The 19,377-nt window shown below is 31.2% G+C and overlaps 1 protein-coding gene across 6 annotated transcripts in view; it reads right to left on the bottom strand.

The window, feature by feature from the left end:
• Positions 1-1,818: 1,818 nt before the first annotated feature.
• Positions 1,819-19,377, bottom strand: part of LOC113555242 (muscle M-line assembly protein unc-89) — a 54,206-nt gene continuing 36,647 nt past the window's right edge. For 2 of the 6 annotated variants that reach the window (XM_026959637.1, XM_026959639.1), the window contains 26 exons: positions 18,477-18,653; positions 16,912-17,095; positions 16,674-16,804; positions 16,414-16,590; positions 14,159-14,431; positions 13,896-14,087; positions 13,374-13,757; positions 13,161-13,300; positions 12,878-13,080; positions 12,456-12,761; positions 12,217-12,383; positions 11,783-12,064; positions 11,523-11,712; positions 11,264-11,436; positions 10,899-11,198; positions 10,608-10,785; positions 9,969-10,198; positions 9,392-9,878; positions 9,122-9,325; positions 8,901-9,061; positions 5,638-7,743; positions 4,711-5,305; positions 4,288-4,512; positions 3,500-3,588; positions 2,482-2,662; positions 1,819-2,241 (listed from right to left, as the gene is read on the bottom strand). In XM_026959637.1, coding sequence (XP_026815438.1) covers positions 2,135-2,241; positions 2,482-2,662; positions 3,500-3,588; positions 4,288-4,512; positions 4,711-5,305; positions 5,638-7,743; positions 8,901-9,061; positions 9,122-9,325; positions 9,392-9,878; positions 9,969-10,198; positions 10,608-10,785; positions 10,899-11,198; positions 11,264-11,436; positions 11,523-11,712; positions 11,783-12,064; positions 12,217-12,383; positions 12,456-12,761; positions 12,878-13,080; positions 13,161-13,300; positions 13,374-13,757; positions 13,896-14,087; positions 14,159-14,431; positions 16,414-16,590; positions 16,674-16,804; positions 16,912-17,095; positions 18,477-18,653 — 7,842 coding nt within the window. In that variant the 3' untranslated portion in view covers positions 1,819-2,134. Of the gene's footprint in view, positions 2,242-2,481; positions 2,663-3,499; positions 3,589-4,287; positions 4,513-4,710; positions 5,306-5,637; positions 7,744-8,900; positions 9,062-9,121; positions 9,326-9,391; positions 9,879-9,968; positions 10,199-10,607; positions 10,786-10,898; positions 11,199-11,263; positions 11,437-11,522; positions 11,713-11,782; positions 12,065-12,216; positions 12,384-12,455; positions 12,762-12,877; positions 13,081-13,160; positions 13,301-13,373; positions 13,758-13,895; positions 14,088-14,158; positions 14,432-16,413; positions 16,591-16,673; positions 16,805-16,911; positions 17,096-18,476; positions 18,654-19,377 lie in introns of those variants that run through there. The other 4 variants (XM_026959638.1, XM_026959641.1, XM_026959640.1 and 1 more) reach the window with 4 other exon arrangements.

Here is a 19,377-nt window from a genome sequence, read left to right as displayed (position 1 = left end):
GATTATATGAGAATTAATGAGGTATACAAATCGAAAATCCTTTCATGAGATCTTATCCTCAATTATAATATTTTATAATAATTAATATAAATTGAATAAAATATGTAAGAATAGTGTTTTTATCGGAATAAAAACAATATATGTTTAGATCATAATGAATTATAGTTGTTTCCTGTCATAACTTATGAATATATTTACATATACACATAACATAATCCATCTAGAATAAATATTATGAGCAACATATAAACTTTTAAAGTACATACCCACGCTGCTAACATGCATTTTGAGATTGTAAGACGCACACTGATACAATATATTGTACGTAATACGCTGATTTATTAGAATTAAAAATGGATACATTTTATCGGCGGTAATCGTGTTATTTAAGGTATGTTTGTTATAAGTTATTCAGAAAGCTAACAAAAAAAATATTTTTTTATAATTTTTATAACAGTCTTCCATTATTTTGGTTTTTTTAAATTAAATGTAATATTTTTTAAATTGTTATTTAAACTTTTTAAAAAACAATAATGTTCACGTAATTTTATATTTATTTTGTATTTTTCAATGCTATTCATATCAATATATCGATGTTAAAATTATTAAATAAATATATATTATGTAAATGTTTAGGACTTAAAGTAAATTGCAAAAGTTAAAAATAAGTTCGATTCATAATACAAAAGTATTTGGCAAATATACAATAAATAATAAATATATAGATGTATATTATGTATATTTTGGTTTTAATTATTATAGATAGTTTTCAATTTATATTTATCACGAATTTGAATAAAAAAACATAATTACGTCATGATAATATATCTATAAAATACATCATTTTCAAAATGGTTAAATACGATAAACAACTAGTAAAATACAAGCAACATTTATGATGGTATAAATATAAATCACGAGTAGACTACATCCTTTTACTGTACATCATCTAGTCAAAGTATGTAATTAAAACATGATGTATAATTTCCACATATGCGTAAGACTCGGGAAAAACAATTGCGCAATGTACTTTATTGTTCACAGAGTCTCACGTCTTAAAACACGTCTTAGAAACCGATTTAAGTATTTTCTGTCAACAAGTTGTGTTTTGCGTTCATGTCATAATCGTATTTGTAAGTGACTCGACGAAAACTTATTGTAACATATTGTCACACTAAATAATGTAAAATTGATGTTCCTGCGTATGTGTGTAGTACAAATTCAATGCGGTTACGCTATTGCGTCCTACCAGTTACCGCGTTAGTGGCATGTTTTATTCAACGGCGGCGCCACTATCCGCAATGCGTGTCATGTGTATTTTAAATAATAAAATAACAGTGTAAACATACTCTTGTTTGGCGACATTTCGCTTTCAATTAATCACTTTAGCGTCTGAACAAATTAAACATTAGGTAAACGTTTTGAAATCATTACACCAAACACGTGCGACTTAAAGTATACGAATCCAACTCATTTATATACCGCCGCACTTATTCGCTAATAAATATAGCAAACGTGTTATTACAAGTAAACGTGCTTTTAATAGACACAAAAAAAAACAAAGTTTGCCACTTAACCGGACCATAATATAAATATTACTTAATTACTTACTGCTGCAAGCGTAAAACATAGAGGCACACGAGAGCGTACAGATAGGAAGAAAGAAGAAACCATAACCAATTTAAAAAGTTTATTGAAACTTTTTATTGTTACAAAACAATAATATTACTATTATTAATATTATTATTATTATTATTTCCATGGTGAAATTGTAAACATCGGTGCTATTCGTTACAATTTCGAAAAAAAAACTAAACATTAATATAATATATATATGTATAATATATCAAAGTTAATGATATTAATAAATAGGTTTGACATGTTTTGTAGTTAGACAACACTATACATTCTAAAGTCTAAACAATATTGTACTTTCTTAAAACTGAATCGTTTATATAAGTCTTAACGTTCTACAAACAAAATTGTGTAATTTATGTTAAAAACTATATAATATATTAAATTATTATTATTATTATTATTAAAGAATAAAATAAGAATCTCGAAAACTCCACCGCGCCAACCGGAAGTAATTTTTTGTATTCGAAGAGAAAGAAGTACAAGCCCATACATGAATTTAATGTTGAATGAACGTGCGAGACTCACCTGACACTCGGAGGTCGGCCGATGTGCTGCTGGACCCCAGGTAATTGGACACAGTGCACGAGTACGATCCGGCATTGACTGAAACGGTACGAGAAAAATTGTTTAAAAACTAACTGTGAGAACAGTGGAACTTTTCTTATGACCCGTTAGGTGGTATACCCATAACGCGTCAACCGTAAATACTATATTGGCTTAACATTTAATCAATTCAAAGTCCAAATATCATCATTGAATAACATGTTCTAAAAATGTTTCTAAAAAAATAACCTATATAACCGCCCTACACATTTTATTCGGTTGAGCGAGGGAGGCACTCACATTGGTACGTCCTGGGTATCGTCAGTCTGCACACGCCGTTCCTGTATTGCGTCTGGTAACAGTCCGAGTTTTCCAGCACTTGGCCGTTGCACGACCACACGATTTCGCCGACGGGTTCGCCTTGCACTATGCACTCGAATCTGGCAGGCTTGCCGCTAACTACAGCTATGTCTTTTAATGGCTGCAACACATCAATCACATACTGTTACATAAAGTCACAAATAATATATTATGGTCATTAGTATGTTTTCGTTAGACGATTGAGATCATAAAAATCGACATTTTATTTACGTCTTGCGCGAGATTTTTCCCACTTAAAATTCAAGTCTGACAGGTGGAGCTACCGAATAACTGGCAATTACGTACATGAAAACATTTTAAATGTATATGAAAGTGCTTTTAGAATTTGATTATTTATTTATAATTCTATACTTGAATAGTTTATGAAAATTTAGGGAATACAATATTTTAGAATAATTCGTTGTACTTTTAATATTATTTTTCTACGTAATAATTTTATTATGTCAATGAACAATTTAAACATTTTATATTAAACTTTTTATTCGTCATTTTGTGCGTAGGTATACACTATAATTTATTGTACCATGCGTTGTAAAAACATTTTTTAAAAGGCAGAATCTTAATTAAAACGAATAATTATGACATGATAAATGTTAAAATATATGTTGATCAGAAATGCATTATTTATATTTTACTTAATCACAATAATATGACAAAATTGTTTTAGAAATATCATAATATTTTCTAACAATTAAATGTGGATTCATATTTTTTTTTTCAAAATCATTATTTTTATAGTATTTAAATATTTATCGTAAAATAAATCCTAGATAATATGTTGCATCGTGAATAAAATCCGATTCAGCGGTAACAAAACATTGAAATATTTGATTTATGACCGCTTAGCACTAGTCAGATTGAGTATATAAGGACGATTTATTATTGCTTATTTGTTTATATCAATTGTATATAGTGATTGTAACGTAGTCATGCTTACGGTTGCGAAAAATGGTGAACTGTGCGATGGATCCGAGTGTTCGGTGACGTTCAGTTCTTTTTGGTAAATGGGGCTAATAACGGTTCCATCTGAAAATATAACCATGTGAGGGATATTATTGATAATGTACGGGTGTAGTATAGTATTTGTGGTAGCGAACTCAAGAGTATAGGTAACGTAAAAAGGTTTTTCGTGCATTGATTATTATTTATTGATTAGTACAAGCAGAAGGTTAAAAAGAAAAATAATAACAACAACAACACGATAGTAACAGAATAGTATACTACTTGCACGTGACTTACAAACGAAGATAATATTTTACCAAAACAGTCGAAAGCGGTAGAATACAACTGCAGAGTCGGCCGCTACACAAACAATAAGCGATCGTTTATCCTTGCGTTGACGAATCAATATTATAATGTTACAACTTTACAAGCTACCGTACAGAAATAATTAAGAATATAAGAATATTATATTAAACCAAACGCGACAAAGTGTCAGTTATAGAGTGATGATAATAATAACGATTATTATTATTATGATCATAATTTAGTAAATAGTAGGTAATATAAAAATATAGCATAATATTAAAGAATAGTTCAGCCGATAGAACCACAGTAAATAATATATTCTACACAATATGCACTCCATGAAGTATGTGCATTAAAGTAGTATAATAGTATTATAAAGTATATTATACTATAGAGTAATACGCGTAAATATACGGTTAATGAATAGTTTCATATTTGTGAAATCAAGAATACCGAACAGAATAAGTAGTCCTTCACCTGTTATTGTCTTAAAATGTTCTCGGCGCGTGTTAGGAGACATCTCGGATGTCTGTGCCCGAACGGTTTTGGAAAACTCGTGTATCACTGGTATGTTGACGCTATCCGTCGGGTTAGCCGTGTTACCGTTTCTCGCATTCACGGGATACACTACACCGAACTCATATCCGAAATCGTGTTTGAAATACGGAATTCCGGTTTGGGACAAGTCGATTTGGTTAGTACCTAATCGTATAATAATATTAGGCAGTAATTATTATTTTTGTCTTATACAATGGATAAACATTTTAATAAAATATATGATACATATTATTATCCTTATCATTATGCGCAAAGCTGATTTATTATGTATCGTCCACTGACCATTATAATGCCAAAGCGTATAAATAATGACAATGACAATCGTCCGATCGTTTTCGATACCTTGCGTGAGCTGTGACGAGACCGCCTGCTGCACCGAACCTGATTCGGCCGGACACAGTGACTTTTGTTCAAATCTCTTCCTCATTTCATCTACCCTTTGCAGCCGCTTCGCCTCGGCGTTTCGCTCCAGCGTCCCGTGACCGTGACCGCGACCGTCGGACGACAAGAAGTGTGTGGTCCTCTGCACGCTTTCGTTACGTTCGGACTCGACAAAGCTCACAGATCTGTGTACGTCCGGCGACGGCGCGAAACCCATCTCGGGCGGCGATCCTGGTTTCAATTCGAAAGCTTCCACCGGCGCCGCCACCGATTTCACTGGCTGCAAGTGTCGCGACCCCTCGACATTTTTGACAGGAGTCTTGAAACCAGGTCTGACCGGCTTGTATACCGGTTCCTCCGATTCTGAGTCGTTCGGGCGCCATATTGGTTGTATCCTGCACTCGTAGTCGCTCTCGTAATCGCTCTCTCGGAATTCGCCCCTGACAAATTTTGCGGGGCTCCGGACCTGAGCCCGACAATGTTGGTTGTACTGGTTCGCCCACTGCATAGGATGTGCCCGGTGCGGTTGACGACGTTCGTTTTCCGAAAACTCAGCCTGCGAAACGACTAACACTGATTAACGATATCGAATTACTATTGCGATTGGCATAAAAAAAAAAGCGTCCCGATACACAGTGAATAATTTTTTTTTCAGTGCTAAATGTTTTATTATAATTATTATTATTAAACCAAAGTTATTTTATTGTGTTATAACGGAGTATGCAAACAAAATGTGTGGGAAAAAATTAGAAACCTGCGCAAACATTCAATACAAACAATATCTACGTAGAAAATATAAAAATGACGTGAATTTTTTTTTTCTCTAAATTATGTAGGATTAAACACAAACACAGTTAGTTCAATCGATCATTCAAACACGCATCGAACCTTCTTTATTGAAGCGCTTTGAAACCCCGAATTCCTCTTGGAGTTGAACGTTTGATTATTAGCTGCTGCTTCGCTCTGAAAGCCCCTAGGTTCGTCCGTGTCAGCCGCGTAACCACTTTCCCTAATTGGACTTTGCATAATCATCGAAGTACTTTTGATTTCTTGTAATTGAGTTTTCGAAGAATACATTTTCGATTCAAAACTATTATAACTCTCCGAAACTTTTTGCTCTACGTTGTATTTTGATAATTCTGCTTCACTCTCAAAATCGCTATCACTTGCTCGGGATTTAATTCTACTGTAAGGTCTTATGTTTGAAGCGACATTTGACACCGCTGACGACGAACCAGTCTGCTCGAACATTTTTTGCATGGTTTTTATAGAATTTGATTTGTTGGTATTTTTTGAAAGATCGGCGATCTTTGATGGTAATTTTGAACGTTCTGAAAACGAATCGTATACTTTTTGAACGCCATCGTCCACTACTCGACCGCCTTCTTCATTAAATTCGGAAGCTACTAACACACCGTCTTTTTCTAAGCTTTTTGAAAAACTTGAATGTGCTTCAAACGATGAATAGGTTTTATTTTGAGGTGGTCCCCTAAAAGCTACTGGTGATTGAGACACCCATTGCTTTTCCCTGGCAGTTTCTACACTATGTGATCGTGTAAAATTAGAACTTACTTTATCGTTGCTCGGTGGTTCCACATGTTTTATTGGCCCTATTGACCGCTCTGGTAAAAATTGATATGTATTTTGCATATTTCTATCGAATGATTGATTACTTTTTAGTTGACGTTCGGATTGTGCATTGAAACTGTTTCTTTCTATATTTTCAGAAATATTGGATTTTACGTCATACATAGAACTCGTTTTAATTTGCGACGATTCTTCAGAAAAATGTTGTGTTTGGATTTTATTACCGAAGAAAGAATCTTTAGATATTGCTTCATTAAACAAATGTGCCGATGCTGGGCGTTTGATTTCATTTCGGGGAGGTTCGACGTGTTTTGTCGGACCTATTGAAATTTCTGAAAACGATTCAGAAACTTTTTTAACACCATCGTCTATTTTTAGACTACCTTGTTTCTCTTCTTTGCTTTCATTTTTTATCAGCTCACCATTTTTTTCTATAGTCTCTGAAACAAATGATTGGCTTTCCGATGAAGAATATGTTTTCATATGAACCGGTGAAAATGACACTGGAGTTTTTTGAACGTGTGAAGAATGCGCTTTTGTCCAAAGCTTTTCCATAGATATAGCTTCGGCAGAAGGCCTCGGAGAACCTGGCCGCACATTTATGTCAGCTTGAGGTCTCAACAGTGGAACATGAGGTTCACTGTGTGGTAGAGGAGCTTGGGATGTAGCTAAATGTGTGTGTGTTGTAGTGTTATCAGATAACCCAGATTTTATTACTTCTTTTTTTACACATGTTTCTTCAAAAACTTCTTGTTTTATCTCAGAATTTACATCAGGAAATATTCTAACAGCACCAGACGGAATTTGTTCGGGTGATAATAATTTTTGATTTGTTGATAGTCTTCTCAACCGTTCAGTCATTTGATCTTTTTTTACAGATTGTGCTCTTGGCATGTAATCAAAAGTGGGTGGTGGACCTGGTTCTAAAATGACTTCCGCGTCGTTTGACTGTTTAAACGAGCTATTTGAAACGTTTTCTTCATTATTATACGACTTAACAGATGCAAAATTATTTGAATTATTATTGAACTTGTCTACGGGGCTTTCTCTTTTGTATGTTCCTGTCGAGGACGCAACAGTTGAATTACTGGATTTTTCAACTTTATTATCTTCGATAACATTTTTAAAGAACTGAAGTGCACTTTTTTTCGTTATCGATCCATTTTCGATATTTTCATTTTGAACCGATATCTGTTTTTCAGTAGTTTCATAATTAGCGTTTGTATTATTCGAATTTAAATCAAAATCATTTGTTTCGGAACGGTTAACAGTCATAACTACATCCTTAGTATTGTTTATTGATTCTTGAACAAAGACAGATTTAGAAAAATGCGAGTTTTCTTGTGTTTTGCTAATAATATTCAACTGTTTAGATTGATTCATCGGTACAATACTTTTGTAGTAATCCTATATATTCAGAAAATAAATATTTTAAATAAAGCTCAAAATTTACATTAATATTATATTTTTATTTATTTTATTGGAAGCAATATTATGTAATTTAACAAACATTTATTTGTATTTTATTGTTGAATAAATATTTATTGTTTATAATATATCGAGCAATAAATAACAAAAATAATACATTTTTGTATTAAATAGGATCGATAACTTAATAATATATTATTTTCAATGTAATATAACGTTACATTTTTGGTTTGGAATTTAACAATATGAACCAGTTTGATAAAAATTGTATTAATGTAATATTTTGTAGATCACTTAAATTGGTTTTGTGTTTTAATAAATAATATTATTATAAATAAATGCTAGATTCTCAAAATTCGCTATCAGGTATACCGTATGAATTAAAATTATTATTTATATTTATGTGTAAATACTATCATAAATTTAAAAAAATAAATAAATATACCTTTAAATATTTCTAAGACGTATCATGACTTAAAGTTTATATATTTTTTTTCAATTATATCTAAATAATTTAACAAAAACATTTCAATAAGGCAATATATAGAATTTGTATATATATATTTTATTTTTATCAATTGATGTGGATATGAATAATATAGCCATTTCCATAAAATGTTCCATAAGGATTAACCATTTTAAAATGTGAGTTGATGCGGATTATCATTCTATCTAATATTGGCAATTGAAATGTCATTGTGGGTTACTCTTTATGACTTTATGAGTATGGTTGTATACAAATAAAAATCTATGTTTAATTTATATAGAAAGAGAATACTTTAAAAGTTTGTGTATAATATTAAACTTATGTGCTGTCGTAATTCATAAATGTATAAATATACAAATAAAAAGCTATTTAATTATCATGTAAAAATTAGTAGTTTATCGTGATCCTATTGGTTAAAAAAAAATTATTTATCATTAAAATGTGAAAAATATTCTGATATATATATATATACGAGTATATCACATGATGAGTATACGAAAAAACTAAAGAAAAAATCATAAGAATAAAAGCAATTGCATAACATTTACAGTAATTATAATATATAATATTTCATAAACTTTAGAATAACTTTTAAATATTTTAAATAAAATTGTAAATATAACCATGATTATAATTGTGTATAACTCACCACATTCACTTTATCTGTGTTGTCATTCGATGCATATGTGGGTAACAAATTTAATCCGATATCAGGTAAAGGCTGAACCACTCTCAAATCTGCACAACTTACCGCCTCTCCGCCTTCGTTTTTTGCCACGACTTTGTACTCTCCAGCGTGTTCCGTAGTAGCTGCAAATTATTTAAGTTACATAGAAGTTCGAACTTTCATTATACGTTCATTGTTTTTACCTTTTTCAATAACTACGGCACTGCAATTCCCCTGTTGTCTTAATCTGTGCAAATTCGACGTGGCTGATAATGGTTGATTATTTTTGAACCAACTCACTGTTGGTTCAGGCGTACCGGCCACTTCAATTTCTAAAACTACTCTTTCGCCTTCAGCAACAGTGTTCGGTAAGAGTCTTCGGCACATGACGGGTGGAAATACGTTTTCTGTAACAAACATTGTAGCTTATTATCGATATTTCATGCAATTTAAAAATATATTTAATCATATACTTTTGACGATGACGTCTGTTGTACAGCTTGTGCCTCCAGCAGCGTTCATAGCTTTGCACGTATATTGGCCACTGTCTTCTACGGTCAGACGTTTAATGTCCAACCGAGTTTTGTTGACTTCGTTGGTTATTATTAATTTGACACCATCGGAAATCAACTCGATACCGTTCTTGCTCCACGTGATGTCGGATTGCGGATAGCTGTCTATTATTGCGTCCAAAAAAACGTCTCTTCCCTGTTCAGCGATTTTTCCTTGTGGAGCCGACACGAAACGTGGTGCCGTTTCTCTCCTGGTATGTTTCGAAATATTTCTTTCAAGCAACGATTTTTGTGAGGTGTCCTTAACGAGCCCACCTTGATTGTATAGGCCTCGTTCGAAAAATGAAGTTTGATGTTCTTCGGATATATTGGTGGAACTCAGATCACTCACATGTTGACTTTCCTGCCCGTCCGTGTTATGGTACTCTTCTGTTCGTAACGATTCGGACTAAACATTTTTTTCGTAATAATTATAAAAAATCGTTATGTAAAGAAAAAATTTCAAATAAATGTTATTTATCGTAGAATTTCAACGGACCTGTACTGGAGCGTTGTCTCCAAACTGTCTGCTTTGTTTTTCCGACTGTAAACTGAAAGAATCTAATTTAAATTTAGAAGCATTGTCGCCACTGATCGACGACGACGACGACGACATGAACGTTGATTGTTTCGACTCGAATTTCGAACTGGATTCATAAACTTCGGAAACCGTATGTTTTAAATCACCGCCGCCGTTGTAGGCCATGGTTAATGGAACAGCTTCACTTTCTATTTAAAAAAATATATATTTAAATAAACCGATAAGTTACTGAGCGATGTTCAAAATGAGAAAAAAAGAAACGGCCGAAATATATATTTTATTTTATAAAACGAACGACAGATGCACAGGGATTGTAGTGTGTGGTGTGTGTGTGTACGGTGACTGTACAACGGGAATGCATACGTTGGATGCGAACGATGGCACAAGCTATATTTTTAGAACACCGTTACTCAGACATCTTTCGTGTAACACTGTGACAAGAATAGTTTATAATCTTTATATCCCAACGCTACTATAACATACTCGTTAGGTGCGTTTAAGATTATAATTAAATAAAATATTTTCCGACAGTGTTTTGCTTTGGGTTATTAAATTATTAAAATAATAATGATAACATGTATGCGGTATGCCATATACCTTTTATTTTAAGCGAAGACACGCATCTGCATTTGCCTGCTTCGTTCTCGGCCACGCACTCGACTATTCCGTCGTGTTCTGTGTTCACTTCGGGAATGGTGAGTACCTGACGATCGCCACTGGTAGACACTAAGAACGATTTTCCACTTACCGGCTTCTCGTTGAAAAGCCAGCGGACCTAAAATGCGTGTTTGCGATTATTGTAACTAGCCTCAGTGCATTGTGACATGTACGCATTGTACGCTATTATAATAATACACTGTCGAGTGATCGGACTATATAGGTACTTGCCTTTGGAGCGGGTTTGCCAACAACGATACATTCGAATTTCACACTTTCGCCAGGGACTACGTTCACGTTTGGCGAAAACGTTTCGGTAAATAACGGTGTTTCCAACTTCTCTTCGAAATGGACTTTGTCCGTCGAGGGCTTGACTGCCGACTCAAACGTCGAAATAGCTTTTACGATTACGTGCGAAAAACACTTGGCTTCTCCGGCTTTGTTCACTGCTATCACGGTATACTGTCCTTTGTCAACCGGTAGAGCATTATGTATGTGAAGTGTCGCCGTACCATCTTCGTCCGTACTCAACTATAGATAATATTTAAACATGTATCGTAGATAATTATAGCAAAACCAATTATTATGCATATTACTGTTATCCTTTGGTCGGGTTTGATTTCCACAGTATTCCTAATCCATTTAAAATCGGGTTTCGGACAGCCGTCGGCATTACATTCTAAAGTAATAGAATCACCTTCCCTCACCAATACGTCCGATAGTAGCTTGGTGAACTTCGGCGAGACCACATGTTCGTCTATATCAGCTACTAAAAACAAATTAAATTGGAAATAAAATTGTTCATAAATTACATCACGCGTAATAGACAAAAATCTATTTTATTATGACGTGTACCTGATTTTGGCTCAACACTTAATACGCATGTGCTGTTGGCTTCTCCGGCCGAGTTAATAGCCACTACTTTGTATTCCCCCGCGTCTTCGACAAAAGCCTCTTTGATTATAAGTGAACACTGATCGCCTTGGAATAAAAGCTGAATGTCTTTGGATTCTTTAACGGGTCTTCCATCGTGATACCATATAACCTAATTATTCGTTTGTTATACCATATTTTAATTATTATTACGTATTTTTGTAGTTTTTTTTATTAATTACCTCGGGTTCAGGCTGTCCAATAATTACGCATTTTAAATGAACACTTCCGCCTTCCAAAACGGTTTGTTCTTTTAAACGCAACGGTATTGACGGTTTAATCGGTTCCAAGTCACTTGCAATTTCCGAATCGGAAGTTTCATTTGGTAGTATACCTTTCACCGATACTTGACAACTACTGGTCGCTTCACCGTGTTCCGTTTTGATGGTTAAACTATAAGTGCCTGCATCTTTAGGATAGGCTTCCGGAATAATTAAATTAATTTTTCCACGATTTTCAGAAACCTTTACAAATGATAACGATAATTATTATATCCAGTCAAAATATGATATATGAATTTTATTTAAAATGGTTTAGTAGTTCTTGAGTACCTATATATCGGACAAGGAAGAAAGAAAAAAACATTCATACATATCTATATAATTTATTAATTTACCTTGAAATCTTTTATTTCTTTCATGACTTTCCCATTGTGAAACCAAATCAATACCGGTGGCTTATTCGTTTCAACTTCACATTCCAATTTCAACTTTTGACCGGCTCTAGCCATTACGTTAGATAGAGGCACAATAAACGTCGGTCCATCTTCAGACTTTTCCAGAGCTAGAAGCCACCCCAATGTTATATTAACAGTTGAATTATTGTTCAAAAATAAACTATAATACTATTACTTACCGTCAATCAATAACATAGAGGTAGTTGAATCTGAACCAAGTCTGTTAGTGGCAACACAAGTATATTTTCCACCGTGGGTAGACGAATTGGTGTGTTCAATTTTTAACAGCGCTTCGCCATTATTATATGTAATTTGGTATTGAGGGCTATTATCTATACAAATGTCATCTTTATACCACTGCACTGTTGGGAGAGGATTACCTTCTGCCTTGCAAGAAAACGAACAAGCATCACCTTCTTTTACTAGCAAATCTGATAGCAATTTTGTAAATACAGATGGACTAATTTGGTGTTCAGGTGCACATTCTATAATTAAATGTATTTGATAAAAATTCGATGGTTATAATATTATGAGTATAATATATATATATTTATATTTTGTTCATAATAACTGATATATATTTTTTATATTGTTAACCTACCTTTAACTGATAGATATGCACTTGTTTCAATAACATCAGAATCATTTTCGGCCCGACATGTAAATTTCGCCGAATCTTCTACAAACGTTTCTTCGATTGTCAGTATATATCGATTACCAATTTTAGATGTCTGATAGTCTGGATTATTATCGATGGAAATATTGTCTTTGAACCAAGTTACTTTTGAAGGTTCGCCTTCAATGCTATTTTTGATTATTAAGTTTTTAAGAATTTAAAAAACTTTAATATAATATAAATAAATTTAAAAAAAAAACAATTTTACCTGCATTCAAATGTAAATTTTTTCCCTTCATCAACCGTGTTATCTTGTAATGGTACAACTATTGAAGGTTTAGGTTTAATGATTTCTTCAAGTTTTATTTTCTTTGACGATGGGATATTATCTTCATTTAGTGACACGCCCTATATAACGTATTATATCATACAAATACTTTAGTAAATTTTGATTAGAAAAAAAATATAATATTTTATTTACATTAGTTATTGAGGTGGATGTCATTATTTCTTCGTAAGTATTAGTAATTATTTGATTTACTTCACTATTAATTTCATATTTTTCTTTAGATTTAAGCTTATCGTCAAAAGACTTTAACTCTTTTGCAATCATAGAGAATGAATCAAGGAGTTCTTTATTTTCCGTAACAACTTGAGGCACTTCAGCAATTGCATGTTCTCCAAAAAGTTGAATACTAAGTTCATGTATTTGATTTAATCTCTCGTCTTGTCTTATATCACCAGGTTTTAAAAATATTTCAATTTCTTTTAATAATGCCGAAGCTTCTTCACTTGTTTTGACTTCGGTTGATTTTCGAGCAATATTCATAAGAAGAATACTTCCTTCGTGGAACCAATCTTGTGCCTAAAAAATCAAATGTAAATTACGAAAATTAAATAGGTATATATAATTATATATGTGTGTGTGTGTGTGTGTGTGTGTGTGTGTGTGTGTGTGTAATTGTATGTATATAAAAAAAAAATAATTGATTTAAGTAGTTACTTCATTAATTAACGTAAAATATTGAACACACAGATCAATATGCTTTCGACTTTCTAACACTTGTGCTTGGAAAGTATCCCATCTAGACTTCAATTTATTCAATTCATCTCGGATGTGTTCTGACTTATTATGTTCGAAATTCATCAATGAGTTTGCAGCATTAATGAATGTTTCAATTCGTTGTTCTAAAAGCTATAAATAAAAATATATTAGTCATAGTTCAGAAATATTATTACAATATTTAATTAAATTTTATGACTAACTAAAATAGTTTTTTCGAAATAATGAAAAGCAAGTGAAGCTGATTTGGCAGATGCTAAATTTGCACCATATTGCCCTCGTGTAGATGAAAGTTGTTGCGAAAGATCGTTCAAATTGTTGTTGATCTGAATGAGATCATTGTCAAACTGACTTAATTGTTGCTGTTGTTCGATTTTTTGACAATAAATTTCACATGATTGATCCCAAAGGTTTCTTTCGTTTTCCATCAAATAACGAACGACATACATATCTTGCTCTCCAGATTTTTGAGGTTCCTGGATAGACAAAATTTATATTTTATTTTTTAGATAGATTTCTAAGTTTATTTTCATGATACATCGCCCATTTCATAGAACAGTCATTTAATAACCTATACGATGTTATAATTTTTTCACAACATAGTCATTCCTTTTGTGAAATAAAAAAAATACCTCACAAAATTAAGAAAACGTCACACCTATTTATGTTGTCTCCGTCTTACAAATGTACAATATACCAATACCAAATTTTCATTCAGTAGAACCAATGTTATATATTAAACTTAAATATTAGATTAAAATTACATATTATCAAACATGAAGGTAAGAAAATATCGTCTAATTTTTACGGTTTTTTAATTTTTAAGCGAGTTATGAGTATATAAAATATCTAAACACTAAATATTTAAAAATCAGCGGATATCGTAAAATATTGATAAAAGAACACAGATAATGTAAGCAGGTACTATTGGTAATAATAAAATACAATAATATATTTTATCTTTAAGTTTGGTTATAATTTATAAGTCATTTCGCTCTAATATTTATCTAAACACACAAAATTGGTTCTACACTGAACGAAAATTACAAAAAAAAACACATGATCCTCTTAAGGTTATATTTTTCAACGCCATACAAAATTTTTAAATAAATATGTTAATTTAAGTTGTATAAATTTAAAAATATGTTAAGTTATACAAAGTAATATTTTTATCATATTATTAAAATATAACACAAAAATACCTTTAAGAAGTAATAATTATACGACTCCACGTATCAAACTAAAATACGAAATTTCGATTATCACAATATTATACAAACACAAACTAATTTTTAGTTTATCAAACACTATTGAATCAAAGTATAATTTGATTTAATCGTACAATTTTCAATAACAATTATTGATTGATAAAGATACTACTAAATATAATAAAGGATAGTTCATTTCGGGAAATATTTTTCATAAAACTATATTAACCGACAATATTTTATTTATAAAAATAATGAAAGTAAAATAATATTTACTTATTATACAGAGTCCGGCAAAAAAAAACCCTTATTTAGAAATAGCAATGTGTGAGTTGTGGTGGTGGTACAACAGTGGAGAGGATATCAATGGATAGTGATATACGTGCCATTTTTAATAGATATAATGTCAAGGAACAAAAACAAAATACCAAAAAAAAAAACGAAATAAAAACCAACAAAAAATAACTAAAATAAAACGTGATTTTAAAAAAAAAATTCTAAATTTAAAATTTTTAACGTGATCACTTTTTGGGCTGTGATTACGTTCTTTGGGGATATTTAAAGGCACAGTGTACGATCATCGCCCTACAAGCACTTAAGGAGCCAATCACTAGGCAATGACACGAAGAGTTATGGAAAACTATCGGAAAAGGCTTCATGAATGTGTTAACAATGGAGGACACCACCTAACCGATAAAAATGTTTAAAATAAATAAATAAAAATGGCATAATATTTATTAGTAAAAAATAAAAGAATATTTTCTATTTCTTTGTTTGTTTATTTGCAACTTCCTCTTGAAATATGGTAGATTTTTTGCCGGACTCTGTATAACAATACATTTTTCCAAAATACGACGAAATATTCAAAAATATGCAAATTATTTAATTTCAATATCCACAAAAACAAATATTTTATATTATTTAAAATAATATTTACAATCACTTGAATCACCTCGAAAAAACATACAAATGCATATGTTATAATAATAATAATTAATAATATAATACTAATTGTGTGCTCTAAATATTTTATTTTTCAAAATGAATAACTACATTGTTAAAAATATTACACAATATCTAATTGGAGTGACAATTTCATAAACTTTTTTTCGTATTTTATAATGTGTGAAAACATTTTTCATAAAAAGATTGAAAAGATAAGTGTCTACGTTATGTGTATTAAGATTATTATACTTAAAAAATGACATATTAACCATGTCAATAAAAAATTAAGTTTAAAAAATATTTACCTGTTGCTTAATTTTATCCATTAAACGAATGTTTTCGGCATAAACAGTTTTAAAACTATCTAAAACTGCTTGTCTAGATTGGTTGTGTTTCTTAAGGAGTTCTTCGACTTCGTTCAATTTATGATTGAAAATATCAGCAGGCCTTCCTCTTTCAGATTCTTTGACTGTATTGTGAAACTTGAAAAAAAAAAAAAGGTTCTTATAGGATATATTTTATGTATAAAATGATATTATTATAATATTGTAAGCAGAAAGCATACTTCTTGTAAAGAATTGAAAAATGATAAGAACATATCTAAAAGATTCTGATACTCTGTAGTGATTCCAACAAGTCGACTATGAAGTTCTTTTAACCTTGGAGGAATAGAAATATTGTCACCTTGAATATTTCCTAAACCAAATAATAAATACATAGCATTTATTAGGTATTATATTATTGTGAAATGTAACAAAACTTAAATTTAAGTTGTATTTTACTTTTTATTTTTTAGAACTAACCTTTTCCAATAAGTTCTTCGGCTGTTTTTATTCTGGACTCGATATCGTCTTGAGCCCTTTGAACTTCCGGTAATACATTATTTAACTTCTGTTTAACCTCTGAAATATGTCGATCTATTGATGACGGTTCAGATTTCAACACTGGATATAATTGAGATTCCAATTTGGAAACCCAATCTACTGTCTATTTAAAAAAAAATCATCATTAAACAAAAAAAAATCGTATAATAATAATAATAATCTTAAAAAAGAAAAAATAGATTATTAATCTGTTTTGACGAGCAATGTATGTCATGTAGACATATGACGCGGAAAGACAAAGTTGCTTAGTTCCATAGACGTTGGCATCAATCCACCGCGTTATAAAACTCGTTTATATTTAAAAAGTTTGAAAACTTCAAACGAAGGTTATGATATTACTTAATAAATTGTGACGTTTTTTGCACATTTGCTGTTTTTAAAGCCTAATCAAACTATTAACAAATAATTAATAAATTATAATAAATTTTATATTTTCTAGAAGATCGAATAGTGCAAAACATGACACAACATTTTGAATATTATTTATGTGCTTTATGGGAATTTATTAAATGGGAAGTAAAAGCTTATATATATATATATATATATGATAAATGATAGAAATCGCAAAAACATAAATTGCTATAAATTATAACTACACAAAATTATTTCACCTTATGAATTTCAAGAAATTAAATTTGCATGTAAATACATTATACTATATCTAATATTATATATTATACATTTTCATAATTCATTATTTCTAGAAAGTATATATACAAAGGAATCAATTTAACATAAACACTCATTATTTGAAACTATATCAATCAAATTCAAATAAGAAACAAAATATTATTTTAGTTTTTTATTAATAAAAAATACCTTAATTTTCGTAATTCAAAAAAATATTATACTTATACTTTTGAAATACTTTACTTTTATTTATATAATTAAACAATAACGTATAAAAAAAATTTCTTTTAACAAAAATCTATTGTTTACATCTATTTCATTTCACATCAAACAGCGTAAACCTAACCGTCATGACCATTGGTTCCCAATTTTTTTTTTGTTTCAGATTTAAATATATATATTTATACTTTGCGTAATAAATGTAAACAGCGCTTTGTAGAGATTAAAATACGTGTTTGTGTAACATTACTGCAATATATCTGTCAGTGGACGGCTTGTCGCTTATTTTCACTAAGCCCTTGTGTTATTGTGATTGAGTGAGCACTGAAAACATTTTGTTGTACGAGCCCACACTTTCTCTTGAAATCTCACTATAGCTTAAAGTTTATTTTATTCATAGGGTGATTATCCGAGCGTTTATTGAATTTAGTTAAAAATTATGTTTGATTGTATTATCTAAAACGGGCACAGAACAATATTTTCTCAACCATAATGATATTCTGCGTATAGTATTAATAATATTGTTTTTTATACAACAGCTAAATTGTACAACATATTATAAAACCCAAATTTTAATATTCCAATATACCTAACTTAAAATTAAAAAACATTTATGTCCGGTGCGGTCTACTCACCTTACTGCTCTCGCACATTGTTTCCGACCAGAGCACTTTGTCCAGTTTGTTTTCAGCTGACGCCCGCTGCCAAGTCTCCCAGACGGAAGTAGTTCTCGTTTTCCTGTCCACGAACGTGTCCAGTAACGATCGCACGCGGTCTCGCGCTACGTCTAGTTCCAGATGAGCGTCCTCCGACTGTAACACACAGCGGTTGGTACAGTATTAACGTACGCGACATCCCTCGATTAGGAACCATGCCAGCCAACAAGACCCCACCACGTACGAAACGCTAATTAAAACCCAAAAGTCGAAAATATACGCGTGGAGGAGTGGAATGGAAAAATAAAGAAAGAAAGTAATATATATGTATATATAGAAAGAGAAATCTCCCTTATCCCCCAGCTCGAGGCGTTATATTATTTCGTCACCCATAAAACGATGTTACGCCCGATGGTGGCTAATTATTGTCGAGGAGCTCGGAAAGTACCGTTAAAGACTAATATATATGCTAGGCTAGCTGAAGTGGTATAAGAGCATATATATATATATACATGATAAATGGTACAAATCGGAAAAACATAAATTGCTATAAATTATAACTACACAAAATTATTTCACCTTATGAATTTCAAGAAATTAAATTTGCATGTAAATACATTATACTATATCTAATATTATATATTATATATTATCATAATTCGTTATTTCTAGAAAGTATATATATAGATATATAAAGGAATCAATTTAACATAAACACTCATTATTTGAAACTATATCAATCAAATTCAAATAAGAGGATTATACTATCGTTAGAGTCTAGTTTTCTTTGATTACGTCCATTGAGTTTATAATAATTATTAAATAAACAACTAAATATTTATTATTTTAATTCAATTAGTATAATTATCTAATAATTCCT

This window comes from Rhopalosiphum maidis, chromosome 2 (assembly GCF_003676215.2).
Source record: "Rhopalosiphum maidis isolate BTI-1 chromosome 2, ASM367621v3, whole genome shotgun sequence".
Taxonomy (NCBI): domain Eukaryota; kingdom Metazoa; phylum Arthropoda; class Insecta; order Hemiptera; family Aphididae; genus Rhopalosiphum; species Rhopalosiphum maidis.
The sequence above is the reverse complement of the archived record's forward strand: the minus strand, read 5'-3'. Positions and strand labels throughout refer to the sequence as shown.